Source organism: Leptonychotes weddellii, chromosome 1 (assembly GCF_054177405.1).
Source record: "Leptonychotes weddellii isolate Sample4059 chromosome 1, ASM5417740v2, whole genome shotgun sequence".
Lineage (NCBI taxonomy): Eukaryota > Metazoa > Chordata > Mammalia > Carnivora > Phocidae > Leptonychotes > Leptonychotes weddellii.
This window is the reverse complement of record NC_138369.1, coordinates 73,737,403-73,763,865: the sequence shown is the minus strand read 5'-3', so window position 1 is coordinate 73,763,865 and position 26,463 is coordinate 73,737,403. Positions and strand designations below refer to the sequence as shown.

Sequence of the window (26,463 nt, the reverse complement as noted above, 5' to 3'; positions counted from 1 at the left end):
CATGGGAAATCTTTGAAAAATATAAATGAACTTTTAAAAAATCTGCATCAAAAACACACATCAAAGATTTAAACCAATTTGTTTTCCCTCCTCTTTCTACTCACCAAAATTAACATGGATTTTATAATTAAATACTCCATGTGTTAGTATGCATTTACTTTGGAAATGGTCATGAAAACATTATTTGCTCACGTATCATAGCTCCTGCTAAAAAAGGCTTATAATCTTTTCCTCTAGTGCTAGGGTGTTCAAAGCATCTTTTGAAATAACATTTTCTTCTTCAATAACACCAAATCAGTCCCACTGATAATTCTAATTTTCACAGTAGGCTGACAGAAATAAATGACAGTATATTTTCAAATAAAGAGACCCACACATGAAACTCATTATTTTTCTGGATTCTGATTCAGAACTCTAACTTTAGTCTTTCCATACTAATATTAATATAAATTTTTCTGAAGCAAAATTTTCTGGTAATATATATGTTGGAAAAGTAGTATAGCAGAATGAAACAAAAATTGATTTAGTCAGGAGATCTAGGTTCATGTCCCTTACTAGGTTATAAGCCACACTTAGCAGCTGTTTATATCTGGGAAAATTGCCTTGAGAATGAAGTGAGATAACATCTGCGAATTCATCTTGTAAAATATAATGTGGTATGCCAAAATAAGTTAGTGTCCTGTTACTTGAATTTGTTTTCAATAGGTTAAAAAGCTTCTTTCCTGGTTTTACTATTTATTTATTTTGTAGATGCTTTATTAATTAACAACTAATTTCAAATGGAACTTCAAAGAACTATGAAGTTATTTGGAGTTCATTTATGAAGTGCCTATTGATTGTAAGAGGGAAATACAAAAGGCTGCAAGAGAGATAAACCTATTATACTTCCTCTCATGGAGAAAAACAAGGTCAAAAAAACCAACCGATACATATTTTTTAAAAAGCAAGCACAGTAATTTTTATAGAAATTAGTAACAATACTAAAGTAGGTAGAATTTCTATTTTGTTAGATGCTAGAAGTTATTGGTAAATATAAGATTCTACAAATTGTTATACTAATTAGAGAAGAAATCAAAACTGTCCAATCACCAAATGTTTTGGTTTTTCTCTATTAATTTGTGCACATACAATTGACCCTTGAAAACATGGATTTGAATTGTACAGGTCCACTTATTCACAGATATTTTTAAAAAAATACAGTACAGTACGGTAAATGCATTTTTCTCTTCCTTATAATTTTCTTAATGATATTTTTTCTCTAATTTTATTGTAAAAATATGGTATATAATCCATATAACATGCAAATTGTGTTTATCAATGGTTTATGTTATCAGTAAGGCTTCCGGTCAATAGCAGGCTACTAGTACTTAAGTTTTGGGGGAGTCAAAAGTTATATGCCGACTTTTGAGTTTGTGTGGAGGGAGGGTGGGTCAGTGTTCCTAATCCCTGCATTGTTCAAGAGTCAACTGTGTTTACTTTTATGTGTTTCTATTTGGGTACTTCCTAATTCTCTTCTGTAACTATAGTATAGTAGTATTTCAATACAATGAAATAGTACGAAAACCTCTTTCTAAAGTTTTTGATTTTAGTTTTCTAATTTTAGTTTTTTCCACGTGGGACTATATTACGTAAGCCACATATCTTGAACTATTGAAACGTGACTAGATTTCACTTCACTATAAACTTACCAATCCTTTTCAGTTAGCTCTTCCAAAAGTTCAAAACAAATAAAACAAAACAGTGCTTCTGAAATTCTTAAAGACTTTCTTTTCTCCTTCTCAATTTCCCCTTCATCTGTGGATGAACTTTGGGTAGCTTTCTATTTGACAAACTATTTAGTATTATCTGTGCGTGAATGACAATGGATGAATGTATTTTAATTTGGAGGTGTATAACATCAGGCCAGAAAACTGTGCCAGATTATAAGGGATTATAATAATGTATTATCTCTCAACCAGGGGAGATTTTGTGGTCCAAGGACATTTTTGGTTGTCACAACTAAGGGGTACTCCTTATATCTGGTGGTAGAGGCCAAGGATACAGGAAACATCCTATAAACATCCTACAAGCTGCAAAAGCAGCTTCCCACAACAAATTACCTGTCCCAAAATGTGAATAGTCATGGTTGAGAAACCCTGTGAGAGTGTGTCCAGAAATGAAAAGCAAAGTTGTAATTCTCATATCTGATTTACAGAAGTAAAATGGATACTTGAGACACTAAGCAATAATTTGGGGGGGTAGGGGAGAAGGCCATTACATATTATAGGACGTTTGGTTTGGGATTGCTTTATTCAAATTCAGTTTGGTTAACTGAGAAATTAAATGTAATAGTCATCAAATCACATTACTCAAATTCAGTTTGGTTAACTGAGAAATTAAATGTAATATTCATCAAATCATTTTACTTGTGTCTCAACATCTTAAGGCCCTATCCTGTCTTAGTCCTCAGCCAGCAGGTGGCACTCAAAGCTAACAAAGTAAGCAAAGTACTCCATTTTAACAAGACTGATCAGGGATTTTTAAGCTTTTACTATGTGTATATTTACATATAATTATAATTTATATATACAACATCCACAACCAATAAGCAACCTCTAATACTTTTAAACTATTGCCAAAAATACTCCACAAATAAATGCTTAGGTTAAAGGAAAATTTTGGTGTTAAAGTATTCATCTTAACTATCAATAGTATACAGAAAATAAATTTAAGGTAAATTTAACATAATAAGTAATTATTTCTCTTAATTATACCTTCAAGTGAGTTGGTGGGTTTTGAGATGAGTAATGCTAGGATATTAGGTGGGGGGGGAAAACTTGGAGAGGCCGTCATATACATAATTCTCATCACTGCTATTTTTTTTTTTAAGATTTTATTTATTTATTTGAGAGAGAGAGAATGAGAGAGAGCACATGAGAGGGGGGAGGGTCAGAGGGAGAAGCAGACTCCCCGCTGAGCAGGGAGCCTGATGCGGGACTCGATCCAGGGACTCCAGGATCATGACCTGAGCCGAAGGCAGTCGCTTAACCAACTGAGCCACCCAGGCGCCCTCATCACTGCTATTTACAGTAATATATTCCCTGTTATGCTTGGATAACGAAATGACAAAAATAACTAAAAGCTGAAAAAAGCCTGTATCATTACTAAAGCTCCTGGGCTGTCAGCTAACATTATTTCATTCAACTATTATACCTACATGCAAGGCAAACTAAGATCTATCTATAAATGACTACAAAAAAGGTCTAATTTGTAGTTATCAGAATTCTATCCACAGAAGAAGAAGCTAATAAAGAGAAAACCTAAAAGGAAATAGGAAATGAAAATCAGAATAAAACCTCATAAGTAAATCCAAGAGTGGACCCTTGGGGGGCGGAATCCAAACAATAAATGAAGCTAAGCAAGAAAACGGGCAAGAAAGCAAAAATATACATTTGTCTTGAAAAAGGTGATATAACCACAGATTATAAGAGAATGCTATGTAAAAACTCTCTGGAAGTAAATTTGGAAATCTTGATGAAATGGCCAACTTTCTAGAAAAATGGCAATTTTAAAAAACAATCTTAAAGAATACCTGATTCTTAGCTCAGTTTCACTGGGAGTTTTTTCAAACTGTAAACAGATTATTTGTGCATGTGTAGGTGTATGTATGGGGAGAGCACCAAGACAGAAACAATGGTAGATAAAAGAGTGTAGGAGAAAGAAAATTCAGGGGTGCCTGGCTAACTTAGTTGGTGGAGTTCCTGACTCTTGATCTTGGGGTTGTGAGTTTGAGCTCCACGTTGGGTGTAGAGATCACTTTAAATAAACAAAAAACTTAAAAAAAAATTCAGTCACTTTAATTGAAAAAAATTCCAGAGAAAAAAGGGGAGAAGAGTATTATTCATTTTACAAAATGAACACCTAAATAACAAAACCTTATCAAAATGGTCCACCTCTGTCCCTAACACAGAGATGCAAAATTCCAGCAGTATATAAAAAACATACAATTAAGAACAGTTTATATTGAAAATTCAAGGATGGTTCATTCTTAGGAAATCTATTACAGTAACTCACCAATGAAAGAGCATTTTATAAAATATAGCATTCATTTTTTAATTTTTAGAAACCTACGTAAAAGGGAAGAATCTTCTCGATGTAATTTTAAGCTAATATTGGATTTAAAATGAAACAGCCATTTCCACTGAAATCAGGAAATAAAGGCAACTCTTTATCACCACTGTAAATGACAAAGAATTAATAGTTTTTATAAATCCTTAGAAGATAAAGTTCTTATAAATCTTTAGAAGAAAGATAAACATCCAAATATAAAGGTGCATTCAGAATTTATAAAAAGAAATTTTGAAAGCTAATGACTTGAACTTCATTAATGGTCAAAAAAAAAAAAGCACATCAAGACGTATTTTCCAGCTATCAGACTGGCAACTTTAAAAAGTATAACAACTCTCAATGGAAAGAGTGTGGAGAAGAGATCACTCTACATATATTGGGAATACATACTAGTACCTGTTCCATTAAGAGTAACTTGGAAAGATAAAATTTTAAAATTGTTATAAAATGGGCATAATCCTTTCACCCAGTTGTTTCCACTCCTGGCTATTAATTTCAAGGAACTAATGGAATAAGCATGCCAAAACATTTGCACAAATATACTTTCTACAGTATTGTTTCATACAGAAAAAGTATTCATTATAAGGGAATTTGATAAAAATAAGTAATGATATAATCTTATAGTCTTAACATTACACATTTGAAATCATTTAAAACTTATCTTTGAGGGCGCCTGGGTGGCTCAGTTGGTTAAGCGACTGCCTTCGGCTCAGGTCATGATCCTGGAGTCCCAGGATCGAGTCCCGCATCGGGCTCCCTGCTCGGCAGGGAGTCTGCTTCTCCCTCTGACCCTCCTCCCTCTCATGCTCTCTGTCTCTCATTCTCTCTCTCACAAATAAATAAATAAATAAAATCTTTAAAAAAAAAAATAAAATTTATCTTTGAAGTAAGGTCCAATACATTAGGTGAAGGATATAGAATATAAAATAAAATAGTATTATGTGGCATGGTACAAATAAATTTACCTATCTACATGCAATACATGCATAAAAACAATCTGGAAGGGCATAACTTGACCAGTAGTTACAGGTGCTGGGACGGACTTGTTTTCTTACAGTTATTACTTTCAAAAGAGTTAATAAGCTGTAAGTTATAATCAGGAAAAAAAAAAAGGTATTAGCATCCCCCTTTCCTATAAAAATATAGAGCAAAAAATACTAGAATTTTTTTATAGTAACTCAGTGATAATTAAGTAATTAGTAACATGGATAACGACATAACACAAAAAATTATTACAGAATAATACGTATACATTTTCATTTTAGTATTTATATATAGGAATATAAACTACATAAATTCCCTCCCTTTAGCTCTAAAATTGGAAAATAATGATCATACTATAAATCCACACAGTATATAATACATCTGTGAGGTAAAGTTTGGTCAAAAGTGTTCAGAGTTGCATCTCGTGGTGAAATCAACTCTACATTTACCCAAATCACATAAACGTACGCCCCAAAGAGCAAGTATTACTGTATGTACGTTATGTTGAAATTCCTGGTTTATCTGGAGGGAAAAAAGTGTCCCCCTCGAGCACAAAACTTGTCAACTGCTCAGGTCTGCGGTCCCGCAGGAGCACAGGCGGGCCGACCTCGTGCCGAAATGATGGCGTCGGGCGAGTTTTCCGCCTATAGTCGCCGCACGAGGGAGCCCTCAGCGCCAGGTCAGGCACGAGGGGCCCCCGCCGAGGCTCTCCAGTCCCCGCCCGCCGCCCCCAACACCCCCCCCCCAGTCCACCCCCACCCTACCCGTGGGCCGGGAAGGAGCTTCTAGCCAAGGAAACTCCTCAGAGAGACAGCGCCAGCGGGCGTTCGGGAGGTGGCAGCCCAACGCCATCTCGCGGAGGACGCGCCGCCTCCTCTCCACACGGTAAGCGCGGGAAGGGAGGCCTGTGGGGTGGGGGTGGGGCGGGGGTGGAGTGGGGTGGGGCGGGCGCGCGGTGTCCCTCCCCCCGCCCCGGTCCCCGAGTCCCGGCGGCCCACTCCGCGGGCTGCCCCCACAGCTCAGGCGGCGCCGACGGGAGGCAGGCGGGGCGGCATGAAGGCCGCGGCCCTGCACGTGGTCGGCGGGCGGCACAGCGAGTCCTCAGGGCCGCACCCACCGCGACACCCGCGGGCATCCCGCCCCTCCTCCACCCCTCTGGGCCGCCTCGCTCTCCTCTCTCAGGCCTTGTCTGTGGTGCACCCAGGAATAGGGAAGCGGGGTGACCCCCGCTTTCTGCCCTCCCCCCCTGCGCCGCGCTAGAAAAGCCGAGTTTCCGCCACCCGGGAGGACCCAACCCGGCGTGTGCCCTTCAGGCCTTCTCCTCAACTCACCATGATGGCGGCAGCTAGCAGTTCCCGCTGATGGGGCTCGAGGAGGAGCGGAGGCAGCGCTTCTGGCACCACTCTTGGGGCTGCTGTTGGCTCTGCTCGTGGCGCTGCCTGGCTTCGACTGGGCAAAGGGATAAAAGTCAGAGGACTGAGGAAAATCAAAGGCGAGCGGCGAGGCCCAGGAGCTCTAAGAGCGGAGCGGCGAGGCTGAGGGGCGCTGGCGAACTGAGGCGTGGCCTGCGGGGCTCCCGGAGGTGGCTCCTGCGCCGGGTACCGGGGCTCGTGGTAGACGCCTCAGCCAATGGGCGGCGGCCCCCCGCCCCCTGCGGGGGGGTTTGGGGGGGACGTCGGCTCCCTGATCGGGGGTGTGCAGGGGGTGCGCGCGGGCCGGCACTCCGCAGTCAGGGAAGTACCGCCGTGAGACACACAGACTGATAGACCTTCCCCCAGCGCCCCCGACACAGATGTCACCCCGAAAATGCCTTTGAGGCACACTTGAAATAAGTATGCATCTTTAAATATATGTTAAAATTTTAAAAAGTTTTAATGCGTCTAGGCTCTAGTTTCAAAATGGCGCCCTGAACACATAGGATTAAGCCGATCACGATTATTCTACCATCGCCCCCAAAATCAATTAAATGCCTACAGAAAGAGAAAATAGAACCAAGTCTATAAACAACAGGGAAGGAGACCCCAAAAGTCCACAAACTGAGCGCTTTTCTGCCAGGTTTGAGGTAGATGGAGTTGGATTGTACGAAACACCAGATAGGGCAGACCAAGTTGGTTAGTGTTCAGGGCGTTCACTAGTTACAAGAAACATGTTGACGGTATTTAGTGACTACAACCAGGTACCGCAGATACAGAATTCAAGAAAACAGGCAAACATTTCTTCCCTCAGGGAGTTTAAATTGCAAGGGCGAGAGTTTATTTTCTAGGCCTTACAGGAAGAAACCAGGCCTGCTTAGAGAATTCTAGAACATTCTCAAGGTCTGAGAAACAAGGCCTAGAGCAAGGGTGAGCTGTAGGGCAGTTGGTGGAGCAAATCACACACGTTTGGGAACCACTCCAGTATTCTTTACTCACAGGATAACCCCCTATGACTTTAATGCTCAAATTTCACTTTTGTACCGATGAAAAGCATTAAAATGTTACTTTGTAAGCTGGAATAGTGGTGGACTTCTGTAACCTGAAATCTTTCTCACTACCAACACCTAGCATTACTGAATAAAATAATAACTAACCTTATTTTTAATATTCAGCCAAACCTATAGGAAATGAAGGAAAATCTGAAGATGCCAGAAATTAAACTGAAAACCAGAGTAGTTACTTCTTAAACGGATTCTTCTCTAGCCCTCGGTGTGGGGGCTGGGGTGTAAGATGACCAATCAACTAGTTTGCCCTGGACTTTCCTGGTTTTAGCACTGAAAAAACCCCCAAGTCCCATAGAACCAGGTCCCAGGCAAACAGGATAGTTGGTAATCCTAAGTGTGGGCAAGATGTTGTTAGTCTCTAACTTGAGGCCAAGAAGTATATGGGCAGGAGATAAGGATTTGAAGTAGCTCAAGGTGGGAGCTGGAACCCAGTACACTACAGAAAGCCATTGTCCCTGAAAGACATCATCCTCAGGAAAAGGATAGATTAGGGAAAATATAAAACACCAAGTAGATAACCAGATGAGGAAGTTTGTCCCATTTCTGGATGAAAATAAAAATTATTTAACTTTGATGAAATTTTGAAAACCTATTGCCTGCATTTCATAAGAGTTTGGAGTATAACTGTTAGCACTTACATGTCGTTAGAATCTCAAAACCTAGAAATTGATTCCCCAACCCCTTCTTCCTTCCCAAAAAGATCTCAGACAAGGGATCTGGAATGCCTTGCAGAAACAGACATAAAACCAACCTGGAAGGATGTTTCCATAAAAGGTTCAACAGGATACTTGTAAGAAAGGACCGTTTGAGAAACACTCACAATGAAAAATATCAAAACACTATTTACTTAGAGCAATACACTCTATATGTATTTTAAGGTGATTCTACTATTTTAATATGTAAACTTAAAGTCTAAAACTAATGTCTTTACTCACTTTGAATAATTCAAAGCTCTTAGGATGTTTTAACTCTGCACAACGCCTCCAAATTTATAAACTATTGTTATTATTCATTACTTTAGTTCTATCCTCTTTTCCTTCTATAAATTAGACATCATGTTTTTTAGATCCACCAACATTTGTAAAAATGTTTTGCTTACCATTTCTTTGCATATCTCAGATCTTTCTGGATTCTTTTCCTTGTGCCTAAAGTAAATTCTATAGAATTTCCTTTAATGAGAGTGTGATGTGGTTAAGTGCTCAGATTTTTTCCCCACCTGAAATACTTCTCTTTTGCTCCTGATTGTTGAAGATAATTCTACTGGATATATAATTCTAGGTTTACAGTTGTCTTTTTTCTCATAGTATTGAACATATTATTCTATCATCTTCTAGTTTCTGTTGCTACCGAGGAATCTGTTAATATAATCCTGGTTAAGATCTATTTTGCTTTGGTGTTCTAAAAAGTTCACAATGATGTCACTAGGGCAGTTTGAAAATTTTCTTCTGCTTAGGAGTTTTTTTGGCTTTGTGGGTTTGTGGATGAGCTTTCAACAAGTCTAAAAAATTTCACCTGGGGGCGCCTGGGTGGCTCAGTTAAGTGTCTGCCTTTGGCTCAGGTCATGATCACAGGGTCCTGGGATCAAGCCCCACGTCAGGCTCCCTGCTTGATGGGGAATCTGCTTCTCCCTCTCCCTGCCCCCTGCTTGTGCTTTCTCTCACACGAGCTCTCTCTCTCTCTCTCAAATAAACAAAATAAATAATAAAACCTTAAAAATTTTTTTTCACCCATTTTCTTATCAAAGATTAACTGGTTAAAGAATTTAACCTATTTTCCATTCTTCTAGTTTTCAATTCTTAGTTATTTTTGTCTAGATTATGACTTTTTCAAATGTTGGTGGTATTTCCTTGAAACCTTATAAAATCTTCACTTAATAGAAAAAAAATTTTATTTAAGATCAGTAGCCATGTCAATTTATTAAGATTGGTAGCATAATTCATATAAATTCAGAAATAAATCTCTATATTGCTTCCTTATCCTCCAAGGACTGGAAGAGAAGGGAGAGGAAAAAAGGCTGATTTTAACTCCTCCACCAGGTCTTTTGTGTTCCTAAAGCCTGGGATTTTTAATAGAAGGCTTATAAGTAGTATAAGCACTCTCAAACTTCATTCATTTACACACCATTTTCAAGATTTTTATTGTATCTGCTCTGAATCTCTATATCATTATTTACCTAATTTTAGAAAAATGACTCATTGTCCTAAGCAGTAGTATTTATGAAATCACATTTATTGTGTTACTTTTTTTTTTTTAGCAATTCACATCAAAATATTCACTGTTTGTCCATGGATCACTTCAGATTGCACTCTTCCAGAGTAACAGGTTACATACATACTTTTGGAAAGGGCTGGACTAGGAGAACTCTTTTAATCTTTGGATATGCAAAATTAGGTCCAAGGAACTAAGGGGTGGAGTGTCAAATTGTTCTGCATAATAAACGAGAGTAATTGAATTTGAAGGGAAAACCAAGCAAGGCTGGAAAAGTGGAAATTTCACAATTTGGAAAAAAGAGATAACCTTGAAAAGTGATAAGAAGTTGAAGCCTGAAGTGAAAGATCCAATCTGAGTACATTGTAATCATCTGAAGGCTTTTAAAAGTTTATATTCCCGGGCGCCTGGGTGGCTTAGTCGTTGAGCGTCTGCCTTTGGCTCAGGTCATGATCCCAGGGTCCCGGGATTGAGTCCCACATCGGGCTCCCTGCTCCGCGGGAAACCTGCTTCTCCCTCTCCCACTACCCCTGCTTGTGTTCCCTCTCTCACTGTCTCTCTCTCTGTTGAAAAATAAATAAAATCTTAAAAAAAAAAAAAAAGTTTATATTCCCAGGCCTTATCCCAGACCAATTAAATCAGCTAAGGGTGAGACCTGGACATCAATATTTTTTTTTAAAGTGTTTCTCAAGTTACTCCAATATGCAACTAAATTTGAAAGTCTTTGCTATAGAGCGTTGCTACTCAAAGTGTGGTCCTCAGACCAGCAGCTTTGCATCACCTGGGTGCTATGGAATCTCAGGCCCCACCTTAGATTTACTGAATCAGAAGCTGCATTTCAACAAGATCTCCAGATGGTTCACAAACACATGAAAGTTCAGGAAGCACTGGCATAGAGAATAGAGAACATTTGCAATAAACAACTTGCCTCGGTGGATTTGAGAATCCTTCACATTTGGGGGAAAGACTGCTGTCCCAGCCTCTCTTGCATCTAGACCTGGGCGTGTGACCTACACCACCCCAATGAAATGCACCTGCCCTAAATTTTGAATAGGGGACTAATGATGCCACAAAGCAGGGACTACAGAGAATAAATACATTCTGGAGAAGGGTGGCAACAGCAGCAGCCACCATGGCATCAGTTAGAGCTGCACGGTCTCCTCTTGTCAGTGTGCAAGCTGGGATGTAACTCACTGCCCAGCAGGGACAGCTGAAGCTTCTTCACTGGACCAATTCCACAGCATGATTTTGTGTGTCCCTTCAGGAAACACAAACTTCCAACCTGGGTCTTCAGTCCTCTATGAGATTCCTTTCCTGCTTAATTCAGCCAAAATTTCTGTGGCTATTCCTTGTCACAAAGAACCTTGACTGAAATTGGCGATGAATGAAGTCAGCCAAAGTACTTTTTTTTTTTTTTTTTAAGATTTTCTTTATTTATTTGACAGAGAGAGACACAGCGAGAGAGGGAACACAAGCAGGGGGAGTGGCTTTAAGAAGAGAGTTAAGAGGTAAAAAATTTATGAATCTTTGCTCTGTGACTTGGTAACATAACGCCACTCTATTGTTTCTAACCTTCCTTTAGTAAGATTCTACTACATACACCAAAGCTTTGTGCCAGTGGGGTTTTGTGAGGGCTATCAACGAAGGGGTCTCTTTTCCCTCTCTATAGCAACATGGTATAGCCAGGGAATGCATGCTGGGCAGTACGGCAATCCACAAATGAAGTAATTCAGCAAGAACAGAAGCTTGGCACCAGAAGTGACCTGGAAAAGCATAAATCATAATCTCAGAATTCCCCGAGAGATAGGAAGAGACATTGTGCTATTCCCACTGTATGTAGGCTGAGTCTGAGCCAATTCCATTTAAATCTCAAGGTATGGTGCCTCAGCTTCTATTGGGCTTGTATTCACATGGCCCAGCATAGCAACATACATCTCCAGTTCACTTGTGCATACTTGCAGAGATGTCTGTCCATTGAGCAATGTTACATAAGCCCGGCTTCTTCCCCTTTAACCCTAGTATCTGCATAAGAGTTTATTCATTCAACAGTTAATCTCTTAGGCAGGTTGCCTGAATTTTGGGGTTGGTCTGAACCAAGCTGACCTAATCTTCACAATGGCTTCATAAGACCTGCCTAAATATATAACTGTGAAAAGTGATTGACTTATTAAGTAAGTAACAACAATGACAGTAATTATTGATACTAATAGGGTGTTTTCTATGTACCAGGTACTATTCTAACCATTTTACTTCTATTAGTTCATCTAATCTTTTTTTTCCAAGATTTTATTTATTTATTTGTCAGAGAGAGAGAGTGCACAAGCAGGGAGAGCTGCAGGCAGAGGGAGAAGCAGGCTCCCCCCTGAGCAAGGAGCCCAATGCAGGACTCGATCCCAGGACCCCGGGATCAGGACCTGAGCAGAAGGTAGACACTTAACTGACTGAGCCACCCAGGAGTCCCAGTTCATCTAATCTTTAGGTACTATTAGGTACTATTATTCTAATTTTATAGAGAAGGAAGCAGAGGCACAAAGAGGTCAGATAATTTGCTCTGGATCACATAGGTGATAAATATCAGAGTAATGCTTTTAAACCAGTTAGCCTTCTGAATGTGAGTTCTTTTTTTTTTCTTCTAATGTTTTATTTATTTATTTGAGAGAGAGCACAAGTGGGGTGGGGGGGGTGGGCAGAAGAAGGAGAGGGGGAAGCAGACTCCCTGCCCAACAGGGAGCCCGATACAGGGCTTGATCCTAGGACCTGGAGATCATGACCTGAGCCAAAGGCAGATGCTTAACTGACTGAGCCACCCAGGTGCCCCCTGAATGTGAGTTATTAACTATTATGCTATATTAGCAAACTACATGGTGGAAGAAAGCTAATATAGTGGGACAAAGTTATGTATTAAATTCCAGGTTTCTATGAGAGTGGCCAAATAAAGAGGGAGGCTGTGTGAGTCTTTTCCCATTAAAAAAAATTTTTTTTAGTCATTTCTGATATATGTACTTTGCTATATCTACATTAATAAGGATCAGGATCAGAACTTCAGACCTTCCGTCAAAACGAAGCAAAAACCCAAATCAACACCTAAACCAGTCTACACCAGTGAATTGCTCCAACACAGCCCTTGAGGAAGCTACCCACTTAACAAAAAAGAAATATCCTTCTGAATTTTGCCTGTTAGAGAATCTCTTAGTCCTTTTCTCAAGTGTTGGAATCAAATCTAACATGTCTGACAACCTCATCTCCAGCCCTGGCCTACACCATTGGCTTCCTACTCACACATATATCCTCCCAGTCACTTTGAAACTGATCTTCTGAGTCAAGAGGCATCATTGAGCAGACTTTTGTAGATCAGGGAAGCAGAAGCTGTTTAACACTTGTGGAGGCGCAGGGAGAAAAAGCTGGTAGAACTTACCCATATTCCTTTACTCACCCCTAGTCACTGTCAGCTCCATTTCCGTAGTTTTATTCTTTGTGTTTAAATTTTTTCCTTTCCTTACCCACTTTTGAGAATACATGTGTATATTTCCTTTCTTAAAAAACATAAAAGCGCTGAACATAAGGTTTAAGTCACCTTTTGACCACCAACTCTGTATCCCAGATCCCTTCCCAGAGGTAACCACTGCTGGTAGTTTGGTATGAATCCTTTCAGACCTTTTTCTAGGCATTCCCTCTTGTGTACTTATATAAAATATTTGGTGTTTGTACTTACAGAAAGTACTTGTACTAATAGAAAACATGTAGTTCTTTTAGTATACCTGTAGAAAATGTATACTTATGCTATATATTTGTACTTAGAGTACATATATATTTAGAATATATAATGTTTTGTTGTATGTTTTTAACACAAAGAGTATCATACCATATGCATCTTATAACCTGATTTTTTTTCCCTTTAACAACAGACTTCTAATATGTGTATTGATCTACCTAATTCTTTTTTTTTTTTTAAAGATTTTATTTATTTATTTGACAGAGAGATAGCGAGAGCAGGAACACAAGCAGGGGGAGTGGGAGAGGGAGAAGCAGGCTTCTGGCCAAGCAGGGAGCCCCATGTGGGACTCGATCCCAGGACCCTGGGATCATGACCTGAGCCGAAGGCAGACGCTTAACGACTGAGCCACCCAGGCGCCCTACCTAATTCCTTTTAACTCTGGCATAATTTTACATGATGTGGATATATCATAGTTCTTTAGCCATTCCCTCGTCAATGGACATTTAGGTTATTTTCATTTTTTCATTGTTACAAATAACATGCAACAAACCTGTCTAACTGGAGCCACATGAGTCTTTTTCTGCAGTGAACACCAAGAAGTATAACTCCTGGGTTATGGGATATGCACATTTCGAATTTTAATGGATCCCATGAAACTGCCCTTTAAAGTGCTGTGCCAATATATATCAATTTACAGCTGTGACTAAGAGTCCCATTTGTCTATTCACCTGCCAATATTGCTATTATCACACTTTAATTGCCACCCTGATGGGCAAGAAATGGCATCTGTTTTCATTTTACTTTGCATTTCCCTGATCGCTTGTAGAGTTGAGCCTCTTTCTACTCTTTGTTGACTGTTCAGGTTCCTCTGTGAACGTTCTGTTCTAACCTTTAGCCATTTTTCTTCTGGGTTGTTTGTTTTTTTCTTACTGTTTTGTGGGAGTCTGTCTTCTTTCTTTTCCTCCTTGGCCTCTCGGGCAAAGAAAGGGTGCAGCGGTATTGGTGCCTCCTTGAAGTTCTAGTCCAATGTAATGAACTAGAGTTACATTCACTTCCAAGAATTTCTTTCCCCAAACTGAAGAGACGTAAGCCACAAACAAAGAGAGAAAAGGAAATGTCTGGTGTAAACACCAACCGTTGACTCTCGATGCCTTTGCATATCACCTCTTTCCTGGACATCCTAAACAAACCAGATAAGAGCTCTTATTTAAATAAGTCTGTCCCTTATTTTCAAAGAACATTTTTTAGGATCTCAAGGAATTGCCGAAGAGAGGAAGAGCTGTTAGGGGTGTGATTTCTACTGAGCTTTTCTATATGTTGCGTTTTCGTTAGGCAATGAGACAGTCTCAAAGAAATCTGCTGAGGTCCAACAACTTTGAAAGTTCTGTTTTTGCCCCTGGTCCCCTCAGTTTAGAGTGAGAATATCTGTAGAGAAAAGAAATGAGATGTTAGGTGAATAAATACAACATTCACAGGGCTAGCATGTAGAGCTTATTAGGTAAGGCTCTGAAAATAACTTCATTAACAAACATAAATTAATCTTTGATCGCCCTAAAAAGGAGAAGCTAAGATGTTTCCTTTTCCCCACCAAGAATTTTTCCTGTGTCCTTTGTGGAATTGACTAAAAGAAGAAAAAAATCTGTCCATAATTTCAGAACCACCATGGCTTCCCTTTTGGCAAATGCTTTGTTTTGTGTAGCTGTAGCTAGCATTTCAGCCAGCTTGGACAAGAAAAAGGGAGTGAGAAGACAGAAGAATAGAACATAACTTGAAGAAAATCACAGAGGAAAGAAAGAAAAGACACATGAAAAGAAGAGAATACATATATACTTAAAAAAAAAGAAAAGAAAAAGAAAAATAGTTAAAGGAAACATTCTTCTGTCATTTCCCATATCTGGTCAGTCATCAAGTTCTTTGTTTTCCTTTAAATTATCACTTTCTTTTAGACCATAGCAGGTAACCTGGTTAAGAAAAAAAATCAGATCATGCTCTCTTTGTTTTGTGCTTGGATAATTCCAATAGCTATATGACTAGAATCCATGCCAACTAAATCTCCATCAACTACTGTCAATATTTTGTTTTTTGCTTTGCTCACAAACCTTCCAGTGTTCCCTAGTTCCAGCTTTATCATATTAAATTTAACCTTTTCAGCCTGGCTCTTCGAACCCTTTAATATCTCACCTCACCCTACATAGCCCTAATCTGACTGTCTCATCAACATTCCCTTCATTCTGCCTTCTGTATTCCTTCCATTTAGAATGCTCTTCCAGCCTTGCTTTTCCTCTCTGAATTCTACCTATTCTTGAAGGTCTAGTCAAGTTTCTCCTTCTCTGTGAAATTTTCTGTCTACTCCACCTTTATCTTCTTCTCTCATGACTATTTCAGTGTCCAAAGTATGTAATGTACAATTTTGGATGGCAATAACTGTGAAATTGGAGGAGTATAGCAAGCCCTTGGATTTGCATTTGTTTTGCATTGTCTCCAGCACTTAGACACTAGACAAGCTACTCACCTTCTATGAAGCTCCACTTTCTTGTCCATGAAAGGGAGATAATACTGTTTTACCTTAGAGGATCAGTGGAAGGATAGAATAGATGAAAGGATAGGTATGTGGTACTTAACACCATGCCTGGGCCCTACAAACCTATACCAGATATGCCAGTAATTTCCTTCCAGTCGTCATATCCCTTTCTGAAAGAACCTACTTCTATCACAGCCCCAGAAGAGATACCTAGCTTTTTGGATACAGGGAACAGAATACCTGATTAAAAGTGATTAAATTAATACTTATTTAAAATATACATATTAAAATGAACTCTAGATGTTAGCAGTTCCAGCATTAGTTCTGAGGCTCAGTGATATCAGGGCTCTGAATTAGCACCTCTGGAATTCTTTGGTTTGTTCCATAAGGCATGACTTATCCTCAGAGTCAAGAGTATGGAAGAAAGGAAGGGATTCTCTTTTATTTGAGAGGAAAATCTTTTCTAATAGGCTTCTTTTTATATCTCACTGGACAGAACTATGTGATGTATCCACTTCCAGCTCAAAAGGAGTCTGGATAAATACATATCTGGCAAAAGGGAAATGCAATTTTATATATATATATGTAATAATATATATATTTAAGATTTTATTTATTTACTTGAGAGAGAGAATACACAAGCAGGGGCAGAGGGAGAGGAAGAGGGAGAAGTAGACTCCACTGCTGAGCAGGGAGCCCGACGTGGGGTTCTATCCCAGGACCCTGGGATCATGACCTGAGCCGAAGGCAGCCGCTTAACCAACTGAGCCACCCAGGTGTCCCAGGGGAATGCATTTATAATAACTAACCTGGACTAGTCATGATTCATCCTCTGGGCTTAGGCACATTTCTGCCTGAAAGTAGAAGTGGGTTCTATTATCAAAGAAGAGGGGATAGTTATAATGTAGGTGTCAACCATGTCTGCCTTGGGCAACTCAAGATGCCACATGACCTCTTTTTTTCTGGCCACAACTGATTGGGAATGAACAGTGAGCTAAACTGAATTAATCAGATTCTCTCCCCTTATAATTTGAATTAAGAGCTCAAGAATCAGTAATTCCTGATTCTAGGGCCTTGATGCCTTACTTTCTATGGTATACCTTGTATCTTTCCAATAAAGTCTTCTTCTAGTAGATTTCTGTTTCCTGAAATTAGATGAATCCTGATTAAGCCACAGACTCATTTAAAGGGTCTCAATTAATAATCACTAAAATAATAACTATTATAATATTTACCACCCTCTTTTGTTTTTTAATGGTTTCACGCATATTAGTCTCTTCTTGCATATAACCTGTAAATTCCTTAAGGCAGAAATGAACTGTGTACTTTATTTCCCGTAGTTTTTAAGCTACTATTAACTACAAAGTATGATGAGTTCCCTTAATACCTGTTGAATGCTTGTTTGGTTGGTTGCTATTCTTTTTAGTTAATATTTTTAACTGTTCCGGAAGTAGATAAGAAGAGAAATATCATGATATATTATTCCTCAGATTAGTTAAATGCAGCTCCAAATTGCTGGTTTGATAAATTTAAGATCTTTTAAAATATAGCAAATTGACAGAAGAATACAGAGATGTACTTCAATATAAAAACAGTAGTTGTGTTATCTTTGAGAGGTAATACTTTGACTCCATTTTCATCATACTAATCTCTTTCAAATTTTCCATGCAGGACATGAATTACTTTCAGAATCTGAAAAGAAATAAGTTAATTTCAAATGAGGCAATCGGGAAAAAACATATTTGGCCATTTAGTACGTATTTCTTACTTTCCTTCTTTTGTCTAACAGTATGCTACAAATAAACTTTACAGTTAGAAATACCAACTTTGGCCTTCATTATATAGTATAAAATTTGAATTTTAATCTCCTTTTAACTTAGAATAATATTAATCTCATAGGAAAGTTTAACAGTTTAAAACTCGCATGATACCAAATTATAAATTTTCCCTTAAAGAACTTAAAAGAAAATCCCTATTTTTTTCTTCTTTTCCTATTTAATTTAAAACATGGTTTTAAATGAACAAAAGACTGCTTGGCTATGTTTTTAGTCTAAAATCATTTGGGTTTTCTTACATCTCAGCTCATTGTTTTTTAAAAGGAATGCTACTTTGTTAACAGATCATTCAAATGTTTAATGGGCATTTGTGCAAAGTCTGACAAGTAAAACCAAAATTCTCCCAGAATCCAGTACCACAAAAGCTTTTGTTTAAAGCCACAAATTAGACAAATCTGTTTTTTTCCTAACATTCTGAACATTTTATATCAAACAGCTCCAGTTTAAGTAAATATTCATGTCTTTAAAAAACAAAATTAATATTAGAATTCTTTTTGTTTGTGAAAAGAGCTAAATTCAACACATTCCAGATGTTGCAACTGGACCGGAGATGTATCCAAAATAACAATAAGGGAAATACATTTTTTTGTTTTGATTCCAAGCGAAACAATTGCCACTTAAGAATTCACGTTAAGGCCACAAAAAATTGTACTCTTGTACCCAGTAAATAAACACTATTGTTTTAGCAAAGTGCTTTAGGACATGATGTTATGTAAGTACCACACCTTCCTATCACAGGATTGGCAGCCTATACACAGATTTCTCATCTTTAAAAATCCACTGCTGTTGATATTAGGGTTACCAGTGTCGAATATTCACCCATGCAACATTCAGATGTGCAAAGAAAAAGGTAGCTTCCTTAAGTTTAACTTTCTTCAACAGGCCCCCATGGGGTTACAGGCTGTGGCGGGTAGAGGAAGGTGTGAATGAGGGGGTGGCAAACTCTAATCTGGCCTGCCAATATGTAAGTTTCTTCTGGTGTTAATGGACCCCTTTGGGGTGAATTCATTGGATTGGTGTGTTAGGATCAGACTAAAGCTTCTCTCCAGTTTCAATCAAAAATGGCAGTTGGTAGATGGAGATTTTGTAAGACCTCCTGTTGGAAGGGAAGGGCCTCTGACCCATGCAGGGCCCTCCTGAGTGGTACCTGCAGTGTGGCCAGCCAGGTGTTCTCTACTCTGGGGGTCTCCAGAGGTCACTCTGTTTGGGTCCTCAGGCAGGGTTGACTCCCTGGTTACCTAGCCCCATGTGAGTCCCCACTGGCCTGAGATCCCAGGGCTCAAGATTCATGCAGTGGCTAGTCTGGGCAGCCACTGCATGAATCTTGCACAGCTCTGTGAGCCCCACCAGAGTCCACACTACAAAGCACACAGCAAGGGGAGAGGGGGCAAGCTGGCTCAGGGAGGGCTCAGGGCTGACCCCCTACCTCCTGCCCAGCCCAGTTCTGTCACCACTATGCCACATGCCCACCAGTCCACCTGTGAGTCTGCTCCTTTCAGAACCCCTCTGTTTTTGGCTTTGCCTCCCTTCATCTGACACATCCTGGCCCTCTGGGGCTTTGACCTGGAGTTGGAATGTGAGGACATACCGCTCTCATAGCTTGTGTTCTCCCCTTTGCAAAAAAGGCTGCCTTTTCTTTTCTTTATCTTGCCAACTTCCTCCTCCTTCTTGCAGAATTTCTGCCTCCCTTTTCTGGGGGTGTGATGGAAATGGGAAAAAGCCAGATCACCCAAAAAGGGAACATAAAAATCTGAAGGAATTGTTTAAATATTTCAACTGTGTATCAGGGTTAGGTTTGTCTGGAGTACTGCCTCAAAACAATAGTGGCATAAATAAGATTGAAGATGATTTGTTCTCATATAAAGTCTGGAGGTGGGCAATCCAGGGCAGATATGGCCCCAGGAAGTAACCCATGACTCAGGGCTGCTTGGGTCTGGTAAGTCTACCATGTGTGACATTTAGTCTCAAGGTCAACTTATGGCCCAAGGCAGAGGCTCCAATTCCATCCATCACGTCTGCATTCTCACCAGAAAAAAGGACAAAAAGAAGAGCAACAGGTAAATGTCAGCTGGCTTTTAAGGAAGCTTCTAGAAGGGGCATCTGGGTGGCGCAGTCAGTTAAGCATCCAACTCTTGGTTTTGGGTCAGGTTGTGATCTCAGGGTCGTGAGAACAAGCCCCGTGTCAGGCTGCACTCAGTGCCGAGTTTGCTTGAGATTCTCCCTCTGTCCCTGATCCCCCGTCTAAAATAAATAAATAAATCTTAAAAAAGAAAAAAAAAGGAAGTTGCCAGAGGACACTTATCTCAGTTGGTCATATGGTCACATTTAGCTATAAGGAATGCTGTGAACAGAGGTTGCATAATGGGCAAACATGTGCCCACCCAAAATGAGGATTCCTTCACTATGGAAGGGGAACATGGTTATTGGGGTACAGCTAAAAGTCTCTGACTTGAAAAGTTTTCATCATTCCATCCTGAAACAAGTTGCAGGAATACATTCTTGAATTTCCAAATTTATGGTGATGTAGAAAGAGCATTTGACTAAAAGTGAAAACAAGCAAGCAAAAAAACCCTTACTTTCTAGTTCTAGCTTTTCTACTAGCTTATTGTGTGGCTTTGAGGAAGTCAATGCTTCTCTGATTTTGGTTTCCTTTTCTATAAAGTAAGGTGCACTAGATGCTTCAGAAGATTCCTTGAAGCTCTGATTATACCTGTGTCTACAAATCCAACCTTAATTTTAAAGACCTATGTTTTATAATTCCTACTTTCACTTTATAGAAATATCAGAACTTATCATGGCAGGCAACAATGGGTTGAAGAATCAAGATTCTTCAATTGTATGCACATCATAAAACTGTGTTAATGTAGTTACCCAATATCCCCCATACTTTTTATCCTAAACACTTGACTATAACTGTCTTTGATCTGATTTTTAAATTTAAATCTTACTGATCTGTTGGCAGATATAGAACATTTTTTTTTTTTTTTGACAGAGAGAGACACAGTGAGAGAGGGAACACAAGCAAGGGGAGTGGGAGAGGGAGAAGCAGGCTTCCCGCAGAGCAGGGAGCCGGATGCGGGGCTCGATCCCAGGACTCTGGGATCATGACCTGAGCCAAAGGCAGACGCTTAATGACTGAGCCACCCAGGCGCCCCGGCAGATATAGAACATATTAACCTAAGTGGTCATAACAAGATGGATATATGTATTGATAATTACAGAACGTATTATCTATTAGTATTGGTTCAAAAATATATTATGAATAGTATTCATATGAGTGAATATATTACATGTAACAGAGTTATAATATATATAATATATAATATAAATTTTATGTGTATATTCTATGGCATATGAATATATATTCCTTATGATATGAATGTATTATCGATGTTAAGTTTATAATAAATACATTACTAAAGAAAAGATGGAGGTATTAATTACATATTCTTAGTCTTTGAGATTGAGGTCATGTAGCTTAACTAGACTCCCCTAGAAAAAGACTGCATATCATCAGGGAGAAAATAATTGGCTAGTTAAACTATATTTTTTATCCTGAATGTCATTTTTAAATGTTCTTATGAATTAGACCTAAAAACAAAGCTTGGGCATAGCTTGAAAATTTTAAAAGACTGAATGTGTCCTGTGGCATGGGCAGTTACTCTCACTGCCTAAGTGCCCCCTTCATCTTAAGTGTATATGGGGTTGCTTATTGATTCCATATCTGTTTTATCTTCAAGTTCTCTATGGGGAGTATTTCCTTTCTTAGGTGGTTTTTCTGAGAATATAAATTCCAAAATCTGTTTTTCTTCTTTTTTTTTTTTTAAAAGATTTTATTTATTTTTTAGAGAGCAAGCGAGAGAGAAACAGCATGAGAGGGGAGAGGGTCAGAGGGAGAAGCAGGCTCCCCGCTGAGCCGGGAGCCCGAGGTGGGACTCGATCCCAGAACCCTGGGATCATGACCTGAGCCGAAGGCAGACGCTTAACCATCTGAGCCACCCGGGCGCCCTTTCTTCTTCTTAGTGTATATTTTTGGTGAGGCTGGAGAAGCGATAGAGAAGATAACAGGAATGAAACCTCAGTTTGTGTTTGCAACATCTTGGAAATCATGCTTAGCTACCAATGTTCAGAACCTTCTGGAACTTCTCAACTCAAAATTAAATGGCCACTTTTGTCTCGTCTCTATTTCTGGGACTTCTTTTATCCCTTGAGCAATAGATAGAGGATCTAAGGACAGGAGCCCCTAAGCTATAACCTCCTTTGAAGACCAGCAGATGACCGAGAGATAGACATCTTGAAAAGCTCTCTCTTTGCTGTCTTCAACACAACCATCAATGTGTCTGTTGGAAGCCACCAGAATTTGGAAGGGGAATGATGGTACTATAAGAATCATATGGGGACATATTGCCGCTAACTCTGTTACATCGAATAGATGGAACTTTAAAATTTAAATATGTGTGAATATTTTTGTTTGAGACTGAGATACAAATTCCTTTTTTCTTTTTCCATGATTTCCTGCATCTTACTTAATTCAAAGAATATTGGTCATATGTGCCTTGACAGTAATTATATTTGTCTTTGCCTTTTCCTTTTAACCTTTGTTTACTATTGGCTTTCAGCACACAGACTATTTGAATATATAGGTTTTTATTTGTCCACCCCCTTTTGAAAGTGTGCTACTGTTTTTACAACTAATTGTTATACTACTTGTAACTGGAAGACTCTACTAAGTAAGACACGGAAAATTATTTTGAAACACACTTTTTTTATTCAGGGAAGAATCACTTAAAATGGTCTTCCTTATTATCTAACTAGAGACACCCACTTCTCTGAGGAAAGAGTACAACAGAAATTTTCTATGCCTTGTTAATATCAGGCCCTTCACATGGGCTATATTCGTGCATGTTAGGAAGTCAAATAGTGAGGAGTAAAATTGAGAATATTTAAGTGTTGTCAGGTTCAATTAGTATTTTATTTTTTAATTTTTTTAAATCTTTTTATTATGTTAGTCACCATACAGTACTTCATTAGTTTTTGATGTAGTGTTCCATGATTCATTATTTGTGTATAACACCCAGTGCTCATTGCAATACGTGCCTTCCTTAACACCCATCTATTAGTATTTTAGAAATTTATCTCTGTATGAAGAAAACTAGGCTTGAACCAAGAACAGAATTAAAAATACAAGGATGATGAAAAATCAGACAGGTCAGATTAATACCAACTGGTGTCTCTGAGATATAACAGAAAACAAACATGTAGTTATTTCAGTAATTTTGATCACCCAAGAATAATATGACTTATATTATACCCACTGGGTGAAAACCAACTGGTATTAGGGTATTCACCAAGGAAGGATTGCAGAGGCATCAAACAAGGAAGCTTGGAACACCAACCACTCCCAAGGGTATAATCATGTAGTGAATATAAATGCTTAATTTGGGCTCAGAAGTCGGTGGCATTGTGGGAATCACACAGACCACACTGAAATAGTGGGCAAAACTTCACAAAAGATGGATTGTGGCAGATGTTGTAGACTGGCTGACCCAAACTCAACCGCCAATATTTTTTTCCCTTATCTGTCTCAACTACAGAGGCTGTAAAAGCTGAAAATTTTCTTTTCCAGTCTCTGTTATAGCTAGGGGACCAAATGACACACTTCAGGTTAATGAGATACAGGCAGAAGTCCATAAGGGGGAGCCCCTAGTATGTCACTTCCTGAATAAAAAGGCCAAGCCTCCTGAAGAGAAAGCCCCTTGCCCATTGTCCCTTGCTCTTTTCTTTTGGACATGGTCATGTAGCTTGGAGGGGCAGCAACCTTCGGAGAACGATGAACTGACAAACATGGACCTGAAAGTCATTACATTAAATATGGAGGAGTAGAAAAAGAGAAAGAGCCTGGATCTTCTGATAACATCACTGGGCTTCGGTACCAGCTTTGCTTAGCTTAGAACATCATGCTACATGAAAAAGAACATACTCCCTTAAATACCTACTTATTTAAGTGATTTTGGGGGTTTTCTGTTATTTGCAGGTGAATATAATCTAAACTGATACAGTGATCAAAGAAAGGAAGGGTTTTAGATTTAGAATAAATATATAAACACAAGCATGTATGTTTGAGAGAACTTCTTGAATGCTGTCAACTTATTACTTCTGTTGACATGAGTTAATTGATCATATGGTTTTATATCTAAGATATGGCACTTATCTTATAACTAGTCAACATCATATGGAGGAAATTATGAATGGGGGGGGAAATGATGGCTCAAACTTTGGAGTTTTCCATGACCCGGCCTGGGATCGGAGCTAGCTATGTAGCCCATTGCTGAGTTGGCTTTCCGGCCCTTGACATTGCCTCTGAGTGGGGAGTAGAATAGCCAGTCAACAGAATGCTGTACCCACTGCTGAAGAGGAGGGAAGCCAATTTGCATAAGGACAAAGGGCCTTCTCAGAGGCAAGGGTCTGAGAACCTAATCCCTGCTTTCTGAGATGCAAAGTTAGGGCAAGATGGGATAGAATGAGATGGCTCTGACCAGGAGATGGGGTCCCAATATGAAACGACCCAAATGATCTCAAAGAAGAATTCACTGAGGGGAAGAGAAAGTATGGCTTGGTGACAGGTCCCACACAAAGTTCTGGCACTGTAGTTGACTTACTGTTCACTCAAATTCAAGGCTCCTCACTATCATGCCCCTCCCCATGAGAGGATTATACATCCCCACCTTATGAACTTTGGCATGGCTGAGTGATTTTCTTTGGTCAATGAAATGTAGGAGGAAGTAATGTGTGTCACATATAGGCAAGGGCAGTGTGTGGTTTACACTGCTCTCTTTGCTCCAACTGGCAATATTCCCGATGATGGCTGCTCTGTCCTTGGGGATCCTGGGGTGAAGATGACACAGAACAGAGCCACAGCAGACCTACATGGGCACATAGCTATGCAAGAAATAAACCCTTGTTATTATAAGCCAATTCAAGTTTGGAGTCCTTTGTTTCTTGAACATAACCTAGCTATTCTGACTCCTCAACTGGGACTAACTGAGGGCATTTAATGATTCTGAGCTCAAAATAAGACACATTGTGGTTACATGCTTTGGGGTACCTCATTTCCAAAACTGGGTCCCACAGAGGGTTAAGGTTGTGCCAGGCATCATTAGGATTTGGTGGGAGGAAATTGATACTAGTGAATTTCTTTCTTTTTAAATATCTAAGAAAAATATCAAACCTGTAGTCTCATGGGATAATTTATCATCAAGAAATGATGTGGCATTCCTGAGAACACTGTTCTTGAGGGATAATATTGAGAATAAACAATTGATACTCTTCTTACCTTCTTCTTTCCACTCCAAAATTGGGTTTTAAAATCAAATTCCTTTACTTGGGTCTTTTGTCTCTTCCCCTAACCTAGGCAGCCAGACATGAATTACCATCTCTTCTGGGTGGACAGAGACACTGAAGACAAGAAAATAAAGGTGGCATGTTTGAGTCTTGAATTCAAAATATGCTGGTGAAAAGTAGACAATTGTAGAGGTAGTGAAAGGCAGACTAGATAAATGGAATGGGGAGAAATATATTGGGAAGGACTGGGAGGAACCATTTGAAAGGGGTGCGGCTTACAAGCAAGACCATAAGCCCCCACCAGAATCAGCACATGTTTCCGGTTCCAGGAGGTCCTCCAGGAGCCAAGCACAGGCTCATCTGTGCCTACTCTTGTGGTCCAGAGAGGACTAACTGATAGACAGTTGCCAGCACAGTGCTTGCCAATCATCTAGCAGACTGATGGCCATCTGTGCTCTGAGATTTTGTTCAGGCCCTCCCTCTGACTCACCACAAGTAGATAACAGCTCAGATGCTCAGGAACCCCCTGGATTGCAGAGTGGGGTATGGACACCTAGTAGAAGGTAGGGTGATGATGGCGGCTTGAAGCAAAAGTTCCTGCCTCGACCAGGATGGGACCCAAAAAGACCAGTTGGAAATCTCCCAGCATACCCTTACTCCCCAGAAATACTTTGTGCTGATGCACAGATGAGAATATTTAATCTGCACTTTGCTGCAAGGGCAGAATTTACCCAAGTCTGTGTTATGTATTTTGTCTTAAAAATTATTTTTTGTCGGGCGCCTGGGTGGCTCAGTTGGTTAAGCGACTGCCTTCGGCTCAGGTCGTGATCCCGGGGTCCTGGGATCGAGTCCCGCATCGGGCTCCCTGCTCTGCGGGGAGCCTGCTTCTCCCTCTCCCACTCCCCCTGCTTGTGTTCCCTCTCTCGCTGTGTCTCTCTCTGTCAAATAAATAAAAATCTTTAAAAAAAAAAAAAAGATTAAAAAAAAAAATTATTTTTTGTCTCAAAATCTTAATTTGACCCAAGAGAACTGAAAACATATTTTCACATAAAAGCTGGTACATGAATGTTCATAGCAGTATTATTCATAATAGCCAAAGGTGGAAACAACACAAATGTCCATCACCTTATGAATGGTGAACAAATTGTGGCATATTCTCCATACAATGGAATATGATTGAACCATAAAAAGGAATGAAGTACTGATTCATGCTACATATAGCATGGATGAACCTTGAACACATGCTAAGTGAACAAACTAGACATAAAAGACC

At 39.4% G+C, this 26,463-nt stretch overlaps 1 protein-coding gene across 1 annotated transcript in view; it reads right to left on the bottom strand.

Moving 5' to 3' along the window:
- DAZL (deleted in azoospermia like) overlaps positions 1-6,637 on the bottom strand; it is an 18,102-nt gene extending 11,465 nt beyond the window's left edge. Inside the window, exon 1 of the mRNA XM_081803664.1 lies at positions 6,423-6,637. Within this exon, the coding sequence (XP_081659790.1) occupies positions 6,423-6,425 (3 nt within the window). The 5' untranslated portion in view covers positions 6,426-6,637. The remainder of the gene's footprint in view (positions 1-6,422) is intronic.
- Between the last annotated feature and the right edge of the window lie 19,826 nt (positions 6,638-26,463).